The sequence below is a fragment of the Myotis yumanensis genome, unplaced genomic scaffold (assembly GCF_028538775.1).
Source record: "Myotis yumanensis isolate MYYU_CA2020_CCGP unplaced genomic scaffold, mMyoYum1.0.hap1 SCAF_2, whole genome shotgun sequence".
Lineage (NCBI taxonomy): Eukaryota > Metazoa > Chordata > Mammalia > Chiroptera > Vespertilionidae > Myotis > Myotis yumanensis.
The window spans coordinates 9,522,037-9,545,444 of record NW_027223753.1 but is presented as its reverse complement, the minus strand read 5'-3'; the positions used below and the strand labels follow the sequence as shown (position 1 = coordinate 9,545,444).

Here is a 23,408-nt window from a genome sequence, read left to right as displayed (position 1 = left end):
TGGACAGGACATCAGCACCCATTCCCTTGGCTACAGGGTTGCTTGTGACAGGGTCTCCTGGGAGAGCGGTCTCCCCAGCAAAGCACCTATGTCTCCCACACCACGCATCTGGATGGGATTTGGTCTAAAACTACCAGATAGGTCTCGTCTGGCTGGTGTGGTTCAGTGGTTGGGCGTCAACCTATGAACCAGGGGGTCACGGTTCGATTCCCAATCAGGGCATATGCCTGGGTTGTGGGCTGGATCCCAAGTGTGGGATGTGCAGGAGGCAGCCCATCAATGATTCTCTCTCATCATTGATGTTTCTATCTTTCTCTCCCTCTCCCTTCTTCTCAGAAATCAATAAAAATATATTTTAAAAAAGAAAGAGAGAAAAGAAAGAGAGAGAGAGAGAGAGAAAGAAAGAGAGAAAGGAAGGAAGGAAGGAAGGAAGGAAGGAAGGAAGGAAGGTCCTTGTACCTTTAAAATGCATCACTGGCTATTTTCAAGTCCAGATGTACAATCCATAGAGACTTTTCTAAACAACTCTCACACTGGTTAGTTTAATTCTGGTTCATCCCTGTCTTGTTTCTCTACATCAGTGGTGTGGCAGTGTCCTGCCCGGTAGGGCTGGCCATTACCAGTGCTCCTGCCTATCCTACCTCCCTGGCTAAAGCACCAGTCACATCACGCCAGGTTTGATTCTACAGTGATGCTTCAAGATCATCACCAGGTTCAAAGAATTAACTCAACTCCTGAGAAACATGATTGGGTAAGTTAAAAGAAGTAGAATTCGTAAGTTGAGAGACAAGAGGATCTACGGGGGACATCTAGGTCATAAATTCAGCATCCATATAAGCATAACTAATGGACATAAGACACTGGGGGGTAAGGGAAGGCAGGGGTTTGTCAAGGGCGGGGGGGAAAAAAGGACACTTATGTAATACCCTTTGTAATACTTTTAGCGGAAAAAAAAAAATTTAAAATAAATAAATAAATAAATAAATTCATCAGCTGCCTTTTTAATATATATTCAAGTTAGTCTGTTAGAAGGTTCCATTCACTGATGTTTCTATCTCCCTCCCTCTTCCTTCCTTTCTGAAGTCAATAAAAAAACATATTAAAACTTTTTTTAGCCCTGGCCAGTTTTGCTCAGTGGATAGAGCCTACAAACAGAAAGGACCCGGGTTCGATTCTGGACAAGGGCACATGCCCAGGTTGGGGGCTCAATCCCCAGTGGGGGGCATGCTGGAGGCGGCCAATCAATGATTCTCTCTCATTGTTGATGTTTCTCTCTCTCTCTTCCTCTCCCTTCCTCTCTAAAATCAATAAAAAATATACGTATTTAAAAAAATAAAAATTTTTTAATTGATTTCACCTATTTCTTTATACTTTTTGTTGTTGTTGTTAATCCTCACCTGAGGATCTTTTTCCATTGATTTTTATAGAGAGTGGAAGGGAGGGAAAGAGACATGGATTGGGTGCCTCCCGCATACGCCCCAACCAGGGCTGGGGGTGGAGCCTGCAACTGAGGCACATGCCGTTGACCGGAATCAAACACAGGAAGGACCCTTGAGTCCTCGGACCGACACTCTATCCACTGAGCTAAACCAGCTAGGAGCCCCTTTTTTATAACTGAGGTAATTTTCATGTAAAATAAAATTCACTCCATATTGGCCCCCATTGTTCCTCAGGTAAAACAAACACGCTCCAGTCCGAGGGCCTTTGCACTGGCAGCTCCCTCTGCCTGAATGCACTTGTGCCAGCTTCTGTGCAGTGTGCGCTCTCACTTCCTTCAGGTCGCTTTGCCTATCTTTATTTGAGGCCACCTCAGACTTTTTTTTTTTTACAAAATGGCACCCCTGCCAGTCATTTTATATGCCCTTAATCTGCTTTATTTTTCTTCATTGTGTGGGTGTGTGTGTATAGTACACACATATTTATGTATATGTATAAATAGAACATTATTGTTTATTGTCCATCTTTAGTGACTAGGAAGTAATCCTTGTGAAACCAGAATATGAACTCAGTCTATGTGGGTCTGAAATCAGAGACACTAATCATATTCAAAATAAGAGCTAAGGCTGCCTTAGGAATTTCTCAGCAGTGGTGGTGGCAGCAGCATTCTCCAAGTACCTGCCAGAGGTATGTGTAAGGAAGACCTTGTGTCCTCCCTTTACCACCTCGAATCCTCACCACAACCCCTGGGATATACAGCAGCCTTGCGGCATGCTCTGAAGTTAAGTGATTTGCCTAAAGCCTCTCAACTAGCAAGCAACAGAACTGAACCCTAAACCTCAAAAGGAAAAAGGAAAAAGATTCGGGAGAGTGGCTGGTGGTGGCCACAGGAATGAATAAGGTAGGATAAAGGGTGACAAGTAATACCAGCCTGCCCGCACCCAGGCCAAGGAGCAGACCACAGGAGCTGAAATCGGAAGTCCAGACCTTAAATCTATGAAGAGTACCCACAAGGATATAATTCTTCAGCAGAGAACAGGCCTAACAATTTAGATGTATCCTAGGCTGGAGGGCCTCAAAAACTTTGTAACTGTCATATTGAGACAGTGTACTGTTCTGCTTAGAGTGACTCTTCAAAGGGTCTCCATGAGGCAGGGAATCCATACAGCCAACTTCACCTTAAAGAAGTGGAGCATGCCTGGCTGGTATTGCCCAGTGGTTAGAATGTCAGCCCTTGCACCCAAGGGTTGCAGGTTCGATTTCCAATCAAGGGCATGTACCTGGGTTGCAGATTCGTCCCCAGCCCTGGTTGGGGCACGTTTGGGAGGCAACCAATTGATGTGTCTCTCTTATATTGATATCTCTCTCTCTCTCCCCACTCCCATTTCCCCTCACTCCCAATCTCTCTAAAAATCAATGCAAAAAATATTCTCGGGTGCGGATAAACAAACAAGAAGCAGAGCAGGGGTGGGAGTAATGGTGGTGAGCCCTACCTCTGGAATAAAATAGGGGATAAAGTCTAATGGGGCTCCTCTTTCTTCAGGTTCATTACTGTTTTTCCCCTTTTGGTTTTCATACAACACTAAGTAATACAACTCTTAGAGGAAACAGTATATTAGCCCTCAGCCAGTCTTAGGAACTTCCCACCCTAACCGGACAGAGGCCACACTGTCAGTGAATGGAGAGCAAGGGAACAATGTCCCTCACACTCATCTGCCTGTGAATGATGCATTATTTAACGCTCAACACCAGGCAAGGCAGATCCATCCAATTTTACAAATGAGAAAATGAAGCTGAGAGAAAGGTAGGCAGTGATTTGTCCAAAAATCAGACCTGGCATTTGAACCCTGAACCTAGTCTTCTGATTTCTATTGCCATGGAGGAGAAAGAGGGTTATTGACTAGTAACCCTTGCTATCTTTTATAAAATGAGGACAGCAAGGCTCCTCTCCCATAAGAAACAGACAAACAGATTTGGGGGATGGAACAAAGTCACCATACCTTCTCCCCACTACTAGGTTTTATTCAAACACCCAAGGGTGCAGTCATTGAAGGTACTCAGCAGGGACAGCAAACAATGTCTCCAGGGCCACGCCAATAAACTAAATGGCTAAAGCCAGCAGAACAGGACACAATAGGTAACAGATAGTAGCATGGGAGGGGGTAGGGAGAGGGGCTGCGGAGGAGAGGAGAGCAACTGAGATCCAGGTAAAGGTATTCAAGAAACAAGCCCCCAAAATCTTAGGCCAAATACCCAAGGGCTGCCAGTCTGCAACTATAGATATAGAGATCGTAAGATAGTAGAGTTGTTAAATCTTCTCGAGAGAGCGGAGCAGAAATTATTTATATTGTCTCTTTCCACTGGCCAGAAGTTAAAAAGTTATTTCCCATCTATGGTCAAGATTTCAATCAGCGTCTATCTCGCTTGCAGTCACTGATCTTACTATTACAACTAACAGCAGCATTGTCCTTTTGGCTCTTGAGTTCAAGTTCCTCAAGAGACACAAAACTTAATCAGCTCATCATCCAGGCTACAGAAGCAGGGGTCACGCTTAAGCCTAAGAGAAACAAACAATACTTCAAAGGAACTAACAACTAAGCATACTAAAGCACTAACTATGTAATTATCTGCTGAGAAGCAATGGTAAACAAACTATCCAAAAAAGTCACTAAGAGTGAAGCCAACAGCCAGGGCTGGAATACTTCTTGTGATTTCCTCTCCCAAACACTATGAGTAATAGAATCTACACCCCAATTGGACCACTGAGACTGAATGGGATAATGAATGTAAAACTGCAGTCTACCTGGCCTATAATGAGCCCTCAAGATGCCATCTAAAAAAGGCCTGTGGGCCTAGCCGGTGTGGCTCTGTGGTTGAGCATGGACCTATGAACCAGGAGGTTACAGTTCAATTCCCGGTCAGGACACATGTCCTGGTTGAGGGCTTGATCCCCAGTGTGGGGCATGCAGGAGGCAGCCAATCAATGATTCTCTCTCATCATTGATGTTTCCATCTCTCTCTCCCTCTTCCTTCCTTTCTGAAATCAATTTAAAAAAATACAATAAAATATAAGCCTAACCAACGGGCACAGACAACAGGGGGGTGAGGGCATGAGGGGGGGGGTAATGGGGGGATAGGACACATATGTAATACCTTAATAAAAAAAAAAGAAAAAATACAATAAAAAGGGCCTATGGGATTTGGGAGCTTGCAGGCTTATGGGCAATGTCCATTCACCCATGAGATGTGCAACTAGATAGCAGAAGCAACTGACCTCTGGAGGGTCACAAATGCTTTTATAAGCCAAGAAGGCCAGAACATGAGGGGTGGGAATCTGGCTCTCTAGGTCAATGAAGAGAGGTGGAAGTTCTGACCTTTCCAGGCTCCAGTCATCACGGCCCCGTACAAGCTCATCTAAGGACCATGCCCCTGAAGAATGTAATTTTAACAGTACATATTTATTATTCCTTTTAGAAAAGAATTACTTATTGCCTGTGTTCATTTTATAAGGGAGCTTTGGTGTGGGGAGAAGATGACCTACTGTGAGGGACTTTTTGAAATATTCTACCCTCAGTGATAATAGTCTTTATCTACACACTGGATCACTATTGGGATTTGTTGCTAATTGTGGTAATTAGTAACATTTGTGGTAGTTGGTTTTAACCTTTATCTTCACATCAATATCCTGCATAGACCTCACATTAAAGGGAAGCATGCTTGGCAGAGGTTAGAAGAGTTAAAAACACTTGGGAAGAGAAATCTCTACAGTTACTACTTTTAAAAAAAACAGTTCATTCTGCATTTTGGCCACAGATATAGTAGCTAAACTCAATCTTCTCCTAGGAAACCAACAAGTAAGTAGTTGTCCTGACAGGAAAAATTTTCTATTCCTGTTGGGAAAGTAGGCAGGAAAGAACACACTACACCTTGTGAAGGCTAGCTACCTGGTACAGCCAGAAACTGCCGTTTAACTGCATGTGTGTGTGTGTGTGTGTGTGTGTGTGTGTGTTTGGCGGGGGCAGGGGAGGGAGGAGAGCACCACAGTGTAGAGGTGGAAAGAAAGAGTATGTTGAAGTCATCAGGTCTAAATAACAGCACCTTTCTCTTGCAGAATTTTACCAAAAGTTTTAAAACAACCCACTAAGTGCTTTCCTGTTATAGAAGGGAAAGCAAGAAGGCTTGTGACTGCCCAAATTTCCAACTCACAGCAACCATGGCAGCTCTCTTAACAGTCAGAGCATGCTGGGAACAGGCCACCCGATGCAGCCTCAATGAAAAGAGCTGAGAAGTTACTAGTGAAAAGCCATTATCCTCCTTTCTTTGAAATCACAGTAAAACAGATCTTTTTCCAGAGCTCCAGGGACAGACTGCTTAACACAATCATGTCTAAACTGGCCAATTGCTTTATAGAAAGCCCCCTCGGAGGACTTCACAGTCTCTAGCACTCGATCTTCCCAAAAGGACCAGGAATAGCTTAGAAATGGCTCCTTCAGGATTTGTGCTTTCAGATACACAAATCTTAAGTGTCTTCTTTACTACAAAGACAGGCATAAAGAAATCAGCACCAGGCAGCCCTGAAATAACTGTTAATTGCCCACTACCCACAGCTACTGTATACATTCCATAACGACAGCAGTTACAGGCAGTGTTGAAGACTCCTCTAAGTGTGGTTGTAGCCATGCTTCAGAGAGAATGGCCTCTTCCCTAAAGAAAGAGAAGTAAATCAAAGTTCTTATCTCTTACATTAAAATCTAACTATATCACTACTCTGCTTTAAAAAGAAAAAGAAAAAGAAAGCCCTAGCCGGTTTGGCTCAGTGGACAGAGCGTCGGCCTGTGGACTAAAGGGCACTGGATTTGATTCTGGTGAAGGGCACATGCCCAGGTTGCAGGTTCGATCCCCAGTGGAGGGCGTGCAGGAGGCAGCCAATCAATGATTCTCTCTCATCATTGATGTTTCTATCTCTCTCCCTTCCTCTCTGAAATCAATAAAATATATTAAAAAATAAAAAAGCCGTCAAAGGTCCCCTCTGCTTTCAGGAAAAGCCCAGCTCCCCAGAACCAAGTACAAGGAGGCCCTTCCCAATCTGGCCCTGCATACCTCTCTGGCCTCATCTCTTTCCACTCAGCCCTGCCAACACCCTACCCTCCAGCCAGAAGGAAATACTGGCTCTCCCAATGCTGGATTCTTTCCTCTCGCTGCCTCCTTGCCTACGTAGGCATCGGCCCTACACTCTACCTGTTCCTCCCAAACTTAATACTGCTTAAGTCAACTGGTCCTTTGAATCTTAGTTTAGGCATCACCTTCTCTACAAGATGCCAGCCATGGTACCCCATCTATTCATCTTCCAAGTTGGTGCTGCCTTACCTGTCTGGCCCTCCACTGGACTGTGCCCAAGTGCCTGGTACACAGTAGGTATTCAATTTACTGACACCTTCTACAGGCTTATACCTATACAATGATGTGGTAAAGTTCAGCTGATTGGCTCAATGAAGGCAGAAAGTAAATTTGAATTCTTAGTCCAAAAGACTGGTCATCCTTTAACTTACTTTAGATGCATTATCTTCTAATTGCTACATGACTTGCCTTTGTAAAAAAGAATAAAAGGCAACGATTGAGATGCAAGGAAATGCTTTACAGTAACTACCAATCCAATTTCATTTAAGTACCACCTGCCTTCCTCTAGGACTGGGTTATCTCATTACCAACAAGAGGGACTAGGAAACAACAGGATACTTACAATAAAGCTTCAAACTAACAGAAACAGAGCAAAGTGTTGATACAATTTTGGGGGCGAGCACAAAGATAACTTCCAATTACAAAATGCTCTAATCGTCCCTTGAGATGTGCTTAAAACAGAGGACACAATTTAGAGTTAGAATCAATATTAACTCAATTTTGTATTTGCATTTCTCCCAAAGGCAGTATACTTTTAAAGAAGCATTTCCTAAGTTATATTCCTTTGTTCCCCCCTTTAAAAAAAAACATTTTTATTGATTTCAGAGAGAAAAGGAGAGGGAGAGAGAGAAACATCAATGATGTGAGAGAATCATTGATCACCTGCCTCCTGCATGGCCCCTACTGGGGATCAAGCCCGCCACCTGGGCATGTGCCCTTGACCGGAATTGAACCTGGGACCCTTTGGTCCACGACTGATGCTCTATCCACTGAGAAACACTGGCCAAGGCCTAAGTTATGTTTCTTGAATTGTCCTTTGATTGGGATGTAACTCCTTGGGAGGAAACAGGTAAAGGCACAATTTTATATTAGAGAAGCATTCACCATACTAACTAAAAGCAAAAAGCTGCCTATTTACAGAATATTTTGGGTGTTTCTCAAATTTAGTCTTCCTGGAATGACACAATAGTACTGTACTGAGTATTCTGAAGATATGCAGGAAACAATGACCTCAGGTGTCCTGACAAGAGAGAAATTTTAACATAATGTCAACATTTTTGTGTGAAGGACAAGGATCACCAAAAGCCTCTATTTTCAAGGGTTACAACTGTCTCTGGATTTCATAAAGTTTGAATGTTCACTTGAAGAATTAGTCAACAGTCCTGGCCGGGTGGGCTCAGTTAGTTGGAACATCATACTGTACACCAAAAAGTTGCTGGTTCGATTTCCGGTCAGGGCACATAGCTAGGTTGTGGGTTCGATCCCCAGTCAGGGAGCACATGGGAGGCAACTGATTGATGTTTCTCTCTCTCTCATCAATAAAAACATATCCTGCTAAGCCAGTGTGACTCAATGGTTGACCATCGACCCATGAACCAGGAGGTCACTAGTTCAGGGCACATGCCCCAGTTGTGGGCTCAATCCCCAGTATGGGGCATGCAGGAGACAGCTGATCAATGCTGTTTCTCTCTCATCGTTGATGTTTCTATCTCTCTCTCTAAAAATCAATAAAAACATATTTTAAAAAAACCCACCATATCCTCATGTGAGAATTAAAAAAAAAAAAAAAAGAATTAGTCAACAGCTCCCATTTGCTAGTCCTCTTGCCACTCAGGTTTGGTTTTTAAAAAATATTTTTATTGATTTTTAGAGAAAGAGGAAGGGAGGGGGAGTGAGAGAAACATCGATGTGAGTAAAACATGGATTGGCTGCCTTCTGCACAGCCCCTACTGGGGATAGAGCCCGCAATCTGAGCATGTGCCCTGATTGGGAATTGAATCAGCAACCTTTCAGTGCATACACCTGTCAGGACTCAGGTTTTTTGTTGTTGTTGTTTTGTATTTGCAAGGAGGAAGTAACTTAATGTTCATTACCATTTATCAATTGGGAGGTAGGGTAACCTGAAGCTAAGATTAAACATGCAACTGAAAAACATTTAATAGTCAGTTGGTTTCCCAGTGATGGGATGGGTACCACCCCCTACAATCCCCCCTCCCTGGTTCCTCTCCTTCAAAAGTGCACATTTATAAGACCCTTTGTGAATTTTTAAAAGGGAATTAAATTCAAGAGAGCCCTCAGCCCTGGCCAGTGTTGCTCAGTTAGTTGAGCATTATCCAATGCACCAAAAGGTCACCAGTTTGATTCTCAGTCAGGGCACATGCCCAGGTTTCAGGCTCGAGTAGGGGGCATGCAGGAGGCAGCTGATTGATGTTTCTCTCTCACATCGATGTTTCTCTCTCTCTCTCCTTTTCCCTTCCTCTCTCTAAAATCAATAAAAACATTAAAAAAGAGAGCGCCTTCAAATATAAGTCTGAGGTAAACACATTCAAAATGAAAGTTAATGCCCAACTCCCAAGTCTTCCCCAGGTCCCCAGGCAGCAAAATACTAGAGAAAGAAACCAGCTTTGGAGTCAGACAGGCTTGGGGTCAAATCCCAGCTTCCCTACTCATTATCTGTGTGACCTTGAGCAAGACAGGTTACTGCCTAGACTCAGTTTACTTGTTTATAAAAGGAGGATAATGGCCCCTGGCGCATTAGCTCAGTTGGTTAAGTGTTATCCCAAATGTCAAGCTTGTAGGTTTGATTTCTGGTCAGGGCACACACAAGAATCAACCAATGAATGCATAAATAAGTGGAACTACAAATCAATGTTTCTCTCTCTCTCATCAAAATTTTTTTTTAAAAGGAGAATAGTGCCTCTACAGATTGTTGCAATGGCTCACTTAAATAACAGATAATATAAAGGATCTTGCATTTTGGTAGTTACTGCTCAATGATGCAAAGTTTGGGTTCCATCTCTGTACCTAGAACTTTTAAAGGGTTTTACTAAAGTAAAACATAGTAGAAAGAATACTGGACAAGCACCAGAAATTTTTAAGCTACACCTTACATCTCTGGGGTTTAGTTAGCTGTAAAATGCAGTGCTGGGCTAGCTGATCTCGAAGCAACTTACCCATCCTGAAAACTAAAGTAATCCCCAATTTCTGAATCCTTCATTCACTTTTGTTTTCCATTTTCTTACACCTTTCATATGAGAAATTCATGTCCCTTCAAAATAGATGGAGAAAAACAAAGAAAGGCTAAGATGCTCAAGAAATTGATCATTTGAGTCACATTCAAAATGTAGGCCACGCTTTTCCGCAGAGGGCTGGCATGAGGGGTGCCCGAATGATTCACCCCTATGAGTAGTAGGCGATAGATGCCTCTACCGGAAATTTTGCATTCTCTGGCACAAAGTCACTGCTCAGCACACACACTGCCGGGCACACAGCAGACACTCAAAAATGTTTGTTCACTGAATAAATACCCAGATGTCACCTGCCGCTCCCGGCAGCATCTTTCAACTGCTCTCCTTACTCAAGACAAATTCCAAGGACGATAGTCGGTCCCTAAGAACTGTACTAATTACTTTTTGAACGCATGAATTCTTCAAATTCTCAATCATGATACGTGGACAAACACACACCGTGAGGGAAATGCTGAACCACCAGAAAAAAACCTTCAAAGCCAAGTGTCCACATTCCCGGATACACCCACCGCTGCGAGGGTCATTCTCTCGGCCTCTTCCGAGCTGACCAGCGCCCTGAAAGGCACTTGCAGAGGGAAACGCAGCTCCCGTGCGGCCCTCGCCCCTCTCCCAGCTCGGAAACCTCTAAGGCAGTGGTTCTCAACCTTCCTAATGCCGCGACCCTTTAATACAGTTCCTCATGTTGTGGTGACCCCCAACCATAACATTATTTTCGTTGCTACTTCATAACTGTAATGTTGCTACTGTTATGAGTCGTCATGTAAATATCTGATATGCAGGATGTATTCTCATTGTTACGAATTGAACACAATTAAAGCATAGTGATTAATCACAAAAACAATACGTAATTATATATGTGTTTTCTGATGGTCTTAGGCGACCCCTGTGAAAGGGTCGTTCGACCCCCAAAGGGGTCGCGACCCACAGGTTGAGAACCGCTGCTAAGGTATTTGTCACTCGAGCCTGCACTGAACAGACACAAACACAAGGAGGCCAAAAAAGACATCTCCCCATCTCCCCACGGGTCACCATGAAGCCACAGACGCTGAAAAGGCCCAGTGAATCAGGGACCCAATAGAATTAGGCTGCTCCGGCTTGGGATAAGCTCCTTTCCTACAGCTTCTGGAAGTCAATGAAAACTCCCCAAAGCAAGGCGAGCACTATTTCCCCTTCTTTTCCCTGGAATGCGGCTACTTGACGCTGCACATCGCACCCCGCCCGTCTCGACCCCGGCGAGCACACTCCCTCTGGGCTCAGATCGCTGGCTGGGTCCCCGGGGAGACGGGCTGCCCGCTGGGCTGAGGGTCTTTAGGGCGGAGTCCTCTGGGGAGACCCGTTCGCAACGGGCTCTCAGAGTAAAACCGAAAGGAAAAAACCCACGCTCGCCCACCGTGGCGGAGAGCGCAGAGCAGTGGGGTATTTTTAGTAGAGAGTTGAGGGGCCCAGAGACTATTTCCCTTCCTGCCCCTCTGCGGCGCCCGGCATGCCACCCCGGTCCGCACACCACCACCACCACCCCCCTCCGCCCCACCACGACACAGTGTCGCTCCTCATCAAAGCACATGAACTTTATAAAATGGTGCCTCAGGCGAGAGTCCGACGGGAAAGGAAGGGTCAAAGGGGCCCGGGAGAACGAGCGGGCGCGGGGGCCCAGAAAAGAGGCCTTGGGTGGCGGGTGGGGCGCCCCGAGTGACGCGCACGTCGGGGGACGGAAGGAGGCGCACCAGGCAAAGGTGGAGGGAGAAATGGAACGCGGCCCCTTTAAGAGGCCTTCACAGAGCTCAGAGACCGGGGGCCTCTCCACCACCCCCGGCCCGGCGTGTGGGGCCCTTCCTTGGGGATAACCATCCTCAGACCCACTCCCTGGAGGCTTCTTTCACGCCGGGTCCCTCCCGGCCCTGCCCCAGGGCGGCGGCTCCTCCTTACCCCGCTGTCTGCCGCCTCCTCCCAGCTCTCAGCGACCTCCTCATCTTCCATCTTACTCGCCGCTTCCCCTCCTCCCAACCCCCTCCCCGCGCCTGCGCCCTGATACGCGCATCGGTCGCGGGCTCCAGCACGCAAGTTACTCAATGGACCCCGCCCCCTGCCAAGCCCCGGAAGAGGAGCCAAGCATAGGGTCCAAGATTGTCAAGGACGCCATCTTGGAAGAGGGCGAGGAAATTAGGGTGCTGCCATTTTTTTTAAGGGCAAAGTGTTACACTGAATGGACTCCACGTGAATCGTCTTGAGTACAGGAAGTGTGATCTTTGAAACCATCTTTTCTAAGGGCAGTCAATGACTGAACAACATTTTTTGAGTTTTTAAGTAGTTTTTATAGAGTCCATGTTGTTTTTTTTGCAAAAGTCTGAAAATATTTTTATACCTCAACAAAGAATGAAAAGCATTTGCTGATGCATAAAACATGTTATTATTTCTATCTGATAGGGTGATAATGATTACAGTATTTTCTTCTTAAGAAGCAGTATTCCAAGCTTCAGTTAACAATGATATCGTCTACTGGGAGGTAAAAACATTACTGTTAGCTGGTAATATTGCATCTGAGCTAGGCAACCAGAACTACTAAAGATCTTCTGAGTCTTTAACAGATACAAACATTAACATTACCTCAAAAATGTATTTATGCATCTTCCTAAACAATGTTCTGTTTTACTTTGCTGCAACATAGAAGTGGGGACCTTGGACTTTTAAAGTTCGACTTCAGAAACTTCCAACTTGAGCTGCTGTGTGATGGTATTTAAGTTACTTAAGGTTTCGGTGCCTTAGTTTCCCCAAATGTAAAAAAAAAGAGAGAGAGAGATAATAATAGTAGTAGTAGCTTCTTCAAAAGTAGATTATGAGGGCCCTGACCGGTTTGGCTCAGTGGATAGAGCGTCCGCCTGCAGACTCAAGGGTCCCAGGTTCGATTCCGGTCAAGGGCATGTACCTTGGTTGCAGGCACATCCCCAGTGGGGAGTGTGCAGGAGGCAGCTGATCGATGTTTCTCTCTCATCAATGTTTCTAACTCTCTATCCCTCTCCCTTCCTCTCTGTAAAAAAATCAATAAAATATATATATTTTTTTAAAAAGTAGATTGTGAGGAGGTGCTATGTATGCTGGAAAGCTTAGAACAGCACTTAACCCATAGTAGGAGTTCTAAAGGTTGACTATTATTATTATGGGGCTTGCCTGCCATCCTATCTAATAAAGAGGGAATATGCTAATTGACCATCACACCCTCACAAGATGGCAGCAACCACAACCACAAGATGGTGGCACTCAGTGCCCTCAGCCCCACCTCATCCAGCCTCAATCCCCCAGTCCCCTCAGCCCTGCAGGGGAAGGCAGTTGGGGATGATCATGCCAGCAGGGGAGCAGTTAGGGAGCTATCAGGCTGGCAGGCAGAGTGGTTAGGAGCCAGCAGTCCCAGATTGTGAGAGGGATGTCCGACTGCCAGTTTAGGCCCCCGAGGGGTCCCAGATTGGAGAAGGTGCAGGTTGAGCTGAGGAACATCCTCCCATGCATGAATTTTGTTCACTGAGCCTCTAGTAAGATTTATAATCCTCACATCTCTGATGGTGCGTTCTTTCTCAAACCACAAAAGCAGGGTAAAAGGCAAGCACCCATGTTTTTATCCTCACTGACATATTTCTGTAGGCCACTCTGTTAAAAACGTGCCGTTCAGTAGTGTTGCATTTGGCTGCTATAATCAAGTTATTTGAATTGGGATGTGTTTACAGCATGTCATTAATCTGTCTGAAGGAACAGCTTTCTGTTTCGAAATTATGCAATTTGTATTCCTAATGGTTATGATGATTATAATAAATTGGAGTCATGTTTTAAATGTTACTAATCTTTACTTAGAAGTTAAAGTGACGTGCTTACTAATTCTCTGGTTTCATGATTTCTTGTCTCTGAAATATTGTTCATCTTTGGGTCTGTCCTCGGTCCACTGTTCTTACTTAGATGCTCATGGTGTAAGTTACCTGCTGTATGCTAAAAAAGCCCAAATTTGATTTCCAGCCCTGAACCGACCTGGTATTTCTGATCCAGATAGATAGACTTCTTATTGGCATCTCCACATGCATATTCCACTAGCAATTCTAATTTTCTATTTCTAAAATATTACTAACAATCTGACCAATTTACCCAAAGATAAAGGGTTTTGTCTTTTTCACTCTCTGGAACTATATTTACTTTGAATACATTCTCCTGTTTACCATTCTTTTGAGTGAATTATCCTGATTGAGCCTTGGCGAAGGCAAGGTGGTGGAAACTGTCTATCAGACATCACCTAAGTCTCACTCTTGAGGTGTGATTTTCATAAATGCAACTGACAGGCAGTAGTTTTAGGTTTTGTCATAATAGCATGTTACCAGCAGAGGGAGATAGTTTCTTACAATTTTGTTATATTCGGCAATGAGCCTTAACAAAGGAATTAGTTGGGCATTCCTGGGACTGAATTTTCTAGGAGGCCAGAAAGAGAGATCTTGAAGATCATCCGAGAGGATGCTACAAAGGAAATAGCCTTTGTTTCACCAAATGAGCAATCAATCTGGAGGCCAGGCCTAGTAAATCAAATAGGCCCCCTGTGATCTTGGGCAAGTCCCTTCCTCATCGGTAGAATGAAAAGATGGGACTAAATAAGCTCCAAAATTGAGGAAGTGATGGTTTCTTTCTGGGGGGAAAGCCCCCTGCAGTGGCAGAGACCCTAAAACATGAGCTTCTTTTTCTTGTAAAATATGTTTGATACATCATTTATGTTTGGAACTTAGAGACTTGCACTCAGAACAGCAGGCACTCAGAACAGATACACCACAAAAACACTCTGATATGTGATGGGAATATAAGAACAAAGCACATAGTGAGAAAAGTTTCCATCTGATGTATAAACTAAGGTTATATGGACAGTTGTGTTAAGAAATAAATGGTTGCCCTAGCTGGTTTGGCCAGTGGATAGAGCATCACCTTTAGATTGAAGGGTCCCGGGTTCGGTTCCAGTCAAGGACACATGCCTGGGTTGCAGGCTCAATTCTCAGTAGGGGGCTTTGCAGGAGGCAGTCGATCAATGATTCTCTCGCATCATTGATGTTTCTATCTCTCTCTCCTTCTTCCTTCTTCTCTGAAATCAATTTAAAAAAATATTTTTTTTAAAAAATATATTTTATTGATTTTTTACAGAGAGGAAGGGAGAGGGATAGAGAGCCAGAAACATCGATGAGAGAGAAGCATTGATCAGCTGCCTCCTGCACACCCCTTACTGGGGATGTGCCTGCAACCAAGGCACATGACCCTGACAGGAATCGAACCCGGGACCCCTCAGTCCCCAGGCAGACGTTCTATCCAGTAAGCCAAACCGGATAGGGCAATAAAAATATATTTAAAAAAGAAAGAAAGAAAGAAAGAAAGAAATGGCACCCTGGCTGGTTGTTCAGTGGTTAGAGTGTTGGCCTTGGACTCTGAAGAGTCAAAAAACACCAAAAAAACCCCCCAATGGACAAAATATCCTCAGGTGAAGATTAAAAATATAAAACTATCTTTTTATATTTTTAATATTTAAAATGCATGCATGTGCCTTTTGCCCCAGTAATTGCATTTCTAGTAAATTTTTCTGTAGATACATTTGCTTATAGGTATAACAAAAATATAAGGAAATTCATTGCTACTTTGTTTATAATCACAAAGACATGGACACAAATTAAATGTTTATTACTAGAAGATTTGTTTTAAAGATATACTAGAGGCCTGGTGCACAAAATTTGTGCATGGACAGTTGTGCTGGCGATAAGGGCTGATCGTGGCCTTCCAGCTGCCGGCAAGTGCCTTCTTTCCGGCTGGGGCCTTCTTGGTTCCTCGCCACCCCCTGGTGGTCAGCACATGTCATAGTGAGCAATCAAGCTCCCGGTCGAACCCCCTCGGGGACAATTTGCATATTAGCCTTTTATAGATATAGATGGTATCTCCATACAAAGGAATAGAATGCAATTAGTTAACAAAATTTAGATGGTTCTAAATATGCTGACATCAAATGACCTGAAGGACTGTACTTCAAAAAAACACACACGAAAAGCAAGGTACAGAGTATTGTGTATAGTTTGCTGCTACTTTACGTGTATTTATTTATATGTGTATATGTGTGTTTGTGTATGCATGTCTGGAAAGATATCAGGAACTTGTAATAGTAGTCATCTCAGTGGAGGAAAGAAGTTTACCAGGTAGCTAGGGGATTGGGAAATACTTTTTTTTTAAGTATGATTTTTTTTTGTCCTGGCTGGTGTGGCTCGGTTGGTCGGATGTCAACCTGTAAACTAAAATTTGCCGTTTCCATTCCTGGTCAGGGCACATGCCTGGATTGTGGGCTCAATTCCCTGGAGGGACTGTGCAGGAAGCAGCTGATCAATGATTCTCTCTCATCATTGATGTTCCTGTCTCTCTCTTCCTCTCAGAAATCAATAAAAATGTACTTTAAAAAAAAGGAGGTATTTCTTTGCTCCGGATTATAGCACTGTGGAACATCTGTAAGTATATTTTTATAATTCTGTGTAGTTTGTACACACACAAATAAAACCAATCCATGGCTCATGATGGAATTCAGAAGGAATTGGGGGGCAGGGGTGCGTGGTTTGGAATGAGTGACTGTTCCCTGCAGGCCAGTCTGGTGCTCAGACCTTTAGACTCATTGTAAGTTGCCACTGCCAACACAAGAACAGAGCATGTGACTTATCAATGCCTAGCATGACATCATTAAAGATGCATGCTAGCCTCAGAGCCTAGATTCAGAAGCTCAGAGAACTTCGCCCCGCCTCAGGGCCTAGCCTGGCCAGCGAGGACAACCTGGACTAGGAGCCTAGCCTAGCTGATGGAGGATAGCCTATCCTCAGAGTTTAGTCTAGCCTGGAAGCCATAGAGCCTAGTCTCAGGGCCTCAGAGAGCCAAGCCTAGTTGATCCTTGGGGCCTTGGAGAGCCGAGCCTAACCTTGGAGCCTAGCCTAACCAAGCAAGGACATCCTGGTCTCGGAGCTTTGCCTAGCCTCTGAACCTAGACTGGCCTCTGAGCACAGCTTTGCCTCTCAGTAGACTGTAGGGGCCCTTCATGAGGGCAGCAATTTTTAAAGTTTCATTTATCACATATCACATGTGGTACTGTATGTCTCACATGGTTTGGCACATTGTAGGTGCTCACTAAATATTTGACTGCCTGTCCTCTTAGTTGTTAAATTCCCAGTTCATTCATTAAGTATTTAGTGAGTCCCTACTGTGAGCCAGTCTCTATAGTAGGTGATAAAGTAGTGAAGAAAACAGACAAAAAAATCCCTGCTGTCTTTGATCTAGGAGATTCAGGATGAAGTGGTTCTGTATTTGAACCTGATCTAACATGATCCAGCAGTTCCAAGCCTAACTGGGGTCAGAATCCCTAGGGAGCTTTAGAAAAAGTGTGAGACAGGTTCTAAGATGGGCCCTAGAACCAACATTTTTACAAGGAAGCACTTAATAGCGGTCCAGTGTTTGTGACATGCAGCTCTACATTAGGGGTGGTGGGACTGGTCACACAGATCTAGTGATTTCTAGAGTTAGGATGACTCAAGTCTGCTCATTAGTGCAATGCTCTCCCAATTTGAGAGGGGACTTGGGTTCTGATCCAGCGCGGTGTCCCAAGAGATATCCCAGGGTGGTGGGCTGGCACCTCAAGGTTCCTTGGTTTTCGGTGTAAGGGCTTCTGTATCTCTGGCATTTCCTTAGACCACTTGCTGCCCCGATGGATCCATGAAGATTCTCACCTACGCACCAGATTGCTACCGAGGAAGGGGGATTTTGCTGGACCCCGCTGTCTGGCCTGGGGATAGCGATAGTGGCAAGTACAGGAGCTTGAGAACCAGATAAACCTGAGTTCAAATCCTATCCTGCCTCCCGCCCCTTAAGGTGTGTGGCCTTGGGAAAAGGAGATATTTCTTTGCGCCTGTTTACTCATCTGGAAAAAATGGAGTTAGTAACATGTCACACAGTGGTGATTATAGTTAAGGGAGGCTTCTCTTGCACAACCAAGGAACTGAATTTCCCTCCAGTTAACATCCAATGGCACGTCCAACTTCCACATCAGGCCCCCAAGCGTACAATGGGTTAATTCTTGCCTAACATCACGGTCTCAAGCCAGTTGCCCCAGGCATTGAGAAGAAGGGTGGGTGCTGACCTGGGTTGGCTCCAGAGAGAGACCCCAGGAAGAAGGGCGCGGAAGCGCGATGTTTCTCCGCTCCTGCTGCGCTCCGCGAAGCTGGTTGCATTCCCCGGAGACCCTCAGCCCGGGGCCACGCCTCTTTCCCAAACGGCCCCGCCCCCGGCCGCCGACGTGTGCGCGCGCGCGCGTCCTCCGCGCTGGGCCCCGCGCATGCGCACTTCGCGCTGTCTTCTCCCGGCCAGAGCAGCCCCGGCGGCGGCGTTTGAGTGGAGGAAGATGGCGGCTCCGGGCGGCTCGGGGTCCGGCCCGCTGTGAGGAACCCCGAGTGCGACAAGCACGGCCTGAGGCGGAGCGCTTCTGCTCTGGCCCTGCCCGGGCTCCCTCACCGCTGTCGTCAGCGGAGCTAACCCGAGAGCGTGGCGCGGGCTGGGCCAGGTGAGGTCTCTCCCCTCCCGGGGCCGCGGCAGGGAGCTGGCGCCTCCTGCCCTTTATGCCCCGGGCCCGCAGCGGGCAGTGGGCACCCCGGGTCCCGCGCAGGCCCTGCTCCCCGCGCGGTGGTCGGTGCCGGCTGGACGGGAGACCTTGCAGTCGTCATCCTCGGCCTCTCTGGGTTAGGCGAGGAGGAGGAGAGCCCTTCCTCCAGCCATGGGGATGGGAGTGAGCCCGGCCCCTGTCCTCCAGGGCGGTCCTCCCCCTCCCCGGGGCCACGACAGGGTGCGTGACCCGGGCCGGGATGGCTGTAGGGACGGCAGGTAACCTTTCCCCACCCCCGAACCTTGAACGCCTTGCCCGAGAAGCCGGAGTCCGTGCCCTAGCAAATTGGGGCTGCGGCGAGGGGCCAGCATCGCCGAGGCTGCAGCTGCGAAGGGCAGGTTTTGGAATTGGCCTAAAAAAAAATAAAACACAAGCGCCTACCCCTGAGCTTCCCGAGTGCGTCCCTCCCCATCCCCGGCGACGTGGGGACTGGGTCTCGGTGGTTGAGATAGCCATCCACGTTGTGGCCGGGGAAGCCCTCTGCCGAGAGTCGGCTGGGCACTGGAGACGGTGGAGGGTGGGAATGGATTTGTAAACGAATTAAAAAAAAAAAAAAAAAAAAAAAGGTCTTCATAGTCCCTGCAGAGTAACTTCCGTGCTCATGAAGTGTTCCCTCATTTGAAACCTTTGGATGGTTAAGATTCGGAAGAGCCCGTTGCTTGTTGTCTGTAAAATCTCCCGGATTTTACCAGGAAAAGAAAAGCTTCTTTTCTTAATTGCCACGCTTTGGGACTTTTCTATGGTAGGATTCTGATGGCGCGGCATGAAGATTCACACCCATTACCGGTTCTCGCTTGCTGGCAGGGACCTTGTTCTATGCTCGTTCCTTTTTGAGAACAACTTTTTGTTGTCCAAATGCTCGTTTAAAAGGCTGGTGTCGTTTTTCTCAGGAGGGAAGTCGGTTTGACGTCTTGTGGTCTTTTTCTTGAGGGCTGATGGCCTCCGTTGGAATTGTGCTGTGGGGGATGGTGGAGGGGGATGGCTTTGGGTTGGACACTCCAAACACCTTTTGTAACTTAAATGTGTTTTGCTGTGCTTAAAATGATGACGTCATGTGGACAGGCTACTTTCAGGGGAAGTGCCATCATTTGGATTTGAACGTTCAACATTCACTCTGTAGCTTTGACAGTGAATAATGATGCTCTGTGTCAAGTTCCTAACTTTGAGCCTACTCATCTGTGTAATCTGATTGGGTATCTTTTCCTTTGTATGTAGTTATTTTATACCCTGTGACTGCCTTCGACATGCCTGGTATAAATATATTACTCAATCTACATTGATCCAGGGGTGTTTTGTCTATTTTATAAAGCTTTTAATTGTTAAAATGACAACTGTTAGCTTAATATCAGCGATTTTACCTTTTCTTAAAGCCATCTCCATAGAGATTTATAGATTTTCTTAGTGCCTTTGCTAAGGACATAAACCTGAACCAACAACTTCTCTGTCTTAGAAAATTGGAGAGTCACTCTCTATTTCAATTTGCTAATAATAAAGAGTCATGAAATTAATGCAGTAAAACATCTTGGTGGTTTGACATTATGCTTCTTGGCATAATGTGTTGCATTGTTGTGCTAAATCATCATTAGGTATTGATGCAACTTCATGACAATCATGACATCATTCACTCTCCAGCATTTTGCCTTTTGTAATTCCTTCCCTTCTCAAAAAGAACAGAGTCAGGAAAAATAGCTTAGGATGCTTCTTAATGTCTGGTTTCTAGAAGACCCGTCCTTAAACACTATTTTATGTATTTAAAACCCTTCTGTAAAATTTGAAGCTGTGTGATTCCTACCTGTAGTGAAGAGCCAGCACAGAACATGCTAGCAAATCCTCTGGGTTTTACAAGAATGTTGGAAGTCCCAAGGAGATGGCATCACAATGATGAATAAATATGTGATTATCTTTGTGGTCTCAGGGTTGTGTAGGTCAGTGAATTAACAACTCTTTATAAAAACAAAAGCCATTTGGTTAAATAATGCCTTTCCCACTTCACAAGATTGTTTTGTGGCTCAAAAAAGGTAATGTTTGTAAAACTGCTTTGTAAAATAAAAGGCAAATGTAAGATTGATTATTCAATAATCAGTTTTATGAAAACACCTACCTAGGGCCCTCTATGTGCTGGGCATTTAGGAAAGTTGGTACTAATGATTCTAAGACCATACAGCTTTTGGTCTTAGGTTGCCCACAGTCTAGTTGTTGAGCCAGACAAGGAAACCAGTAAGTTACTGTATATCTTCTATATCTATATATATATATAAAAGCATAATATGCAAATCAAACAAGTGGAATGACCCGTCAGCTATGATGTGCACTGACCACTAGGGGCAGACGCTCAATGCAGGAGCTGCCCCCAGCCCACAGGCCCCAATCGCCCAATGGGGAACCGGGAACCAGGGGTGGGTGGCAGTGGTCGCAGGTGGCACTGGGGTCCGATTGCCCTGCCAGTCACCCCACACACAGAGGGCAAGTGGTGGCAGCGGGGGGCAGGGAGATCAGCCCTGATCGCAGGCCAGGCCTAGGGACCCTACCCGTGCACGAATTTCATGCGCTGGGCCTCTAATTCTAGTATAAGAAGTGCCCTGAATCCAACCCACCAAGGATTCTCAGTGCCTTTCCTGTTATTCTGCAGAAAAATCTGCCTTTTGTAAGTGATTTGCTTTTTATAAAAAACTTTTTAAAAATTATATCATGAGTTCTTTTCTCCTTTTATTCATTCACTGTCATGACACTTCCCACACAGTATGCTCCAGTTATGGTTTCTGCATTCTCAAAAATCCAAAAGTCTTGGGAGAACCTTTCTGAGAGTGAGTCATACACTCAGGCAACTAACACAAACATTGCAGCTGCAATTAAAATATCTCAAGATTATTGAATGGTGTTAACTTAGAGTGATGATGCTTTTGTTTTTGTTTTATAAACTGGCACAAGAAACACTGTATGATTTTAATTTGATCGCATTTAATGTTTAGTTGTCACTCAGAATGTTGACTGTAAGTGGTTATTAGTACTGTCTCCTCCTTCCAATAATAAGTAAAATAAGTAAAAGTTGGGTGAAACTGACCACTTAAGCCAGAGCTATATTAAACTATTTTATAGAATCTGTGTGAATTGAAGCTTAATATCTTTGATAATGAACTTCTGTATCCCATTACAAGTTTCTCATCTTAGTGCTGTGGTAGTTTTATAACTAATTTTCATGTTGTTGCCTACATTGCAAAAATTTTATGAGTTTTTGGGTTGAATGGAATCTTTAAGTGATCAGTATTAGTTGAACATGTACGATCTGTGTCTTAACTGAAAATGAATGCTTAATGGTTGTGTTTGACAGAAAAGTGGAGGGGATGTGTTTGTTCATTTTCTATGGTATGATAGGTCTTAACATGTTGAAGGATATGAGCTACATACAAGTAACTTAAAAATTGCCCATTATGCCTTAGCTGGTTTGGTTCAGTGGATAGAGCATCAACCTGTGGACTGAAGAGTCCCAGGTACGATTCTGGTAAAGGGCACGTACCTCGGTTACAGGCTCCTCCCTGGCTCGGACCCTGAACAGGGTGCATGCAGGAGGCAACCGATCAATGTGTTTCTCTCACATTGATGTTTCTCTCTGTCTCCCACTCTCTCTAAAATCAATGGAAAAATATCCTCGGGTGAAGATTAAAAGAAAAAAAAATTACCTAGTATATGCTCATCATATAGCCTTTTTTTTTTTTTTTTTATACAGCCTATTTTTATGTTGTTTCTTGTGTTACTGTTCTAAACTAGAGGCCCGGTGTATGAAATTCGTGCATGGGGTGGGGGTGGGGTGGTGGTGGTGGGAAAGTCTCTCAGCCTGCCTGCGTCCTCTTGCCATCTGGGACCCCTCAGGGGATGCCGGGCCTAAACCAGCAGTCGGACATTCCTCTTGCAATCCGGGACGCTGCATGTACCAGTGACTATACTTTTCATACAGGTGAAAGGCATCTTGCTGTTGTATGGGCAGCTACATTTTTTTGCCCTGATTATAAAAAGTAGTACATAACCTGATCCTTCTGAGGCAGTAGTACCATTTTCCCCATCTTATGGGTGGAAAAACTGAAGCAGAGAAAAGTTAAGTAATTGGCTTGTCACATAGTTGTAAGTGTCATAATCAGGGCTGACCAAAAAATGTGCAAGCCAGAGTCCATGTATGTCATCGCTGTATCATCCTGTTTTTTCAGTGTTAGAGTAGCATTGCTAGGTTTTAATTTTTAAATCTAAGGGACTGTTCCCAATATATAGGGTAGAGTCCCTAGGCCTGGCCGGTGATCAGGGCCATCTGCGGGGTGACCGGCAGGTGGGGCGATTGCCCCCCTCATCCCTGCCCACTGGCACCCGCCTTGGCCGGCCACGCCCCCTGATCACCGTCTTGGTCGCCTCCCTCTTGCCGGGGTGAGGGTCGGGGCAGATGCTTAACACAGGAGCTGCCCTTGATCAGGGCAGCTCCTGCATTGAACGTCTGCCCCCTGGTGGTCAGAGCACATCAGAGCGACCTGTCGTTCTGCTGTTTAATTGATTTGCATATTAGGGTTTTATTATCTTCTTAATATAAGAAAGAAACATGTGAATTAGCCATCCCTCCACTACGCTTACCAGCCAATCAGGAGTGTGTATGCAAATTAACCCGACAAAACGGCGGGTTAATTTGCATACACAGGTGCGGTGCGGAGAGCAGAGTGGGAGAGCCGGTGGCTTGAGGGGACGTGGCTCCCTTGGTCGCTCCCCCCCAAGCCGCCAGGCGGAGAGCAGAGTGGGAGAGCCGGCGGAGAGTGGAGCGGCTTGGAGAACTTGGCAGAGTGGGAGGCCGTGGGACAGAGACAGAGCAGGGAGGGAAAACCAAGAGC

The 23,408-nt window shown here is 45.3% G+C and overlaps 2 protein-coding genes across 4 annotated transcripts in view; one reads left to right on the top strand and one right to left on the bottom strand.

Moving 5' to 3' along the window:
* The window catches only part of SZRD1 (SUZ RNA binding domain containing 1), a 28,081-nt gene extending 16,216 nt beyond the window's left edge, over window positions 1-11,865 (bottom strand). For both annotated transcript variants that reach the window (XM_070404184.1, XM_070404185.1), the window contains exon 1: window positions 11,790-11,865. In XM_070404184.1, coding sequence (XP_070260285.1) covers window positions 11,790-11,840 — 51 coding nt within the window. In that variant the 5' untranslated portion in view covers window positions 11,841-11,865. The remainder of the gene's footprint in view (window positions 1-11,789) is intronic.
* A 6,395-nt stretch (window positions 11,866-18,260) lies between these two features.
* The window catches only part of FBXO42 (F-box protein 42), an 84,927-nt gene continuing 79,779 nt past the window's right edge, over window positions 18,261-23,408 (top strand). The window contains exon 1 of one of the 2 annotated variants that reach the window (XM_070404180.1): window positions 18,261-18,447. The gene's annotated coding sequence lies outside the window, so the exon portion shown is untranslated. The remainder of the gene's footprint in view (window positions 18,448-23,408) is intronic. The other variant, XM_070404181.1, reaches the window with a different exon arrangement.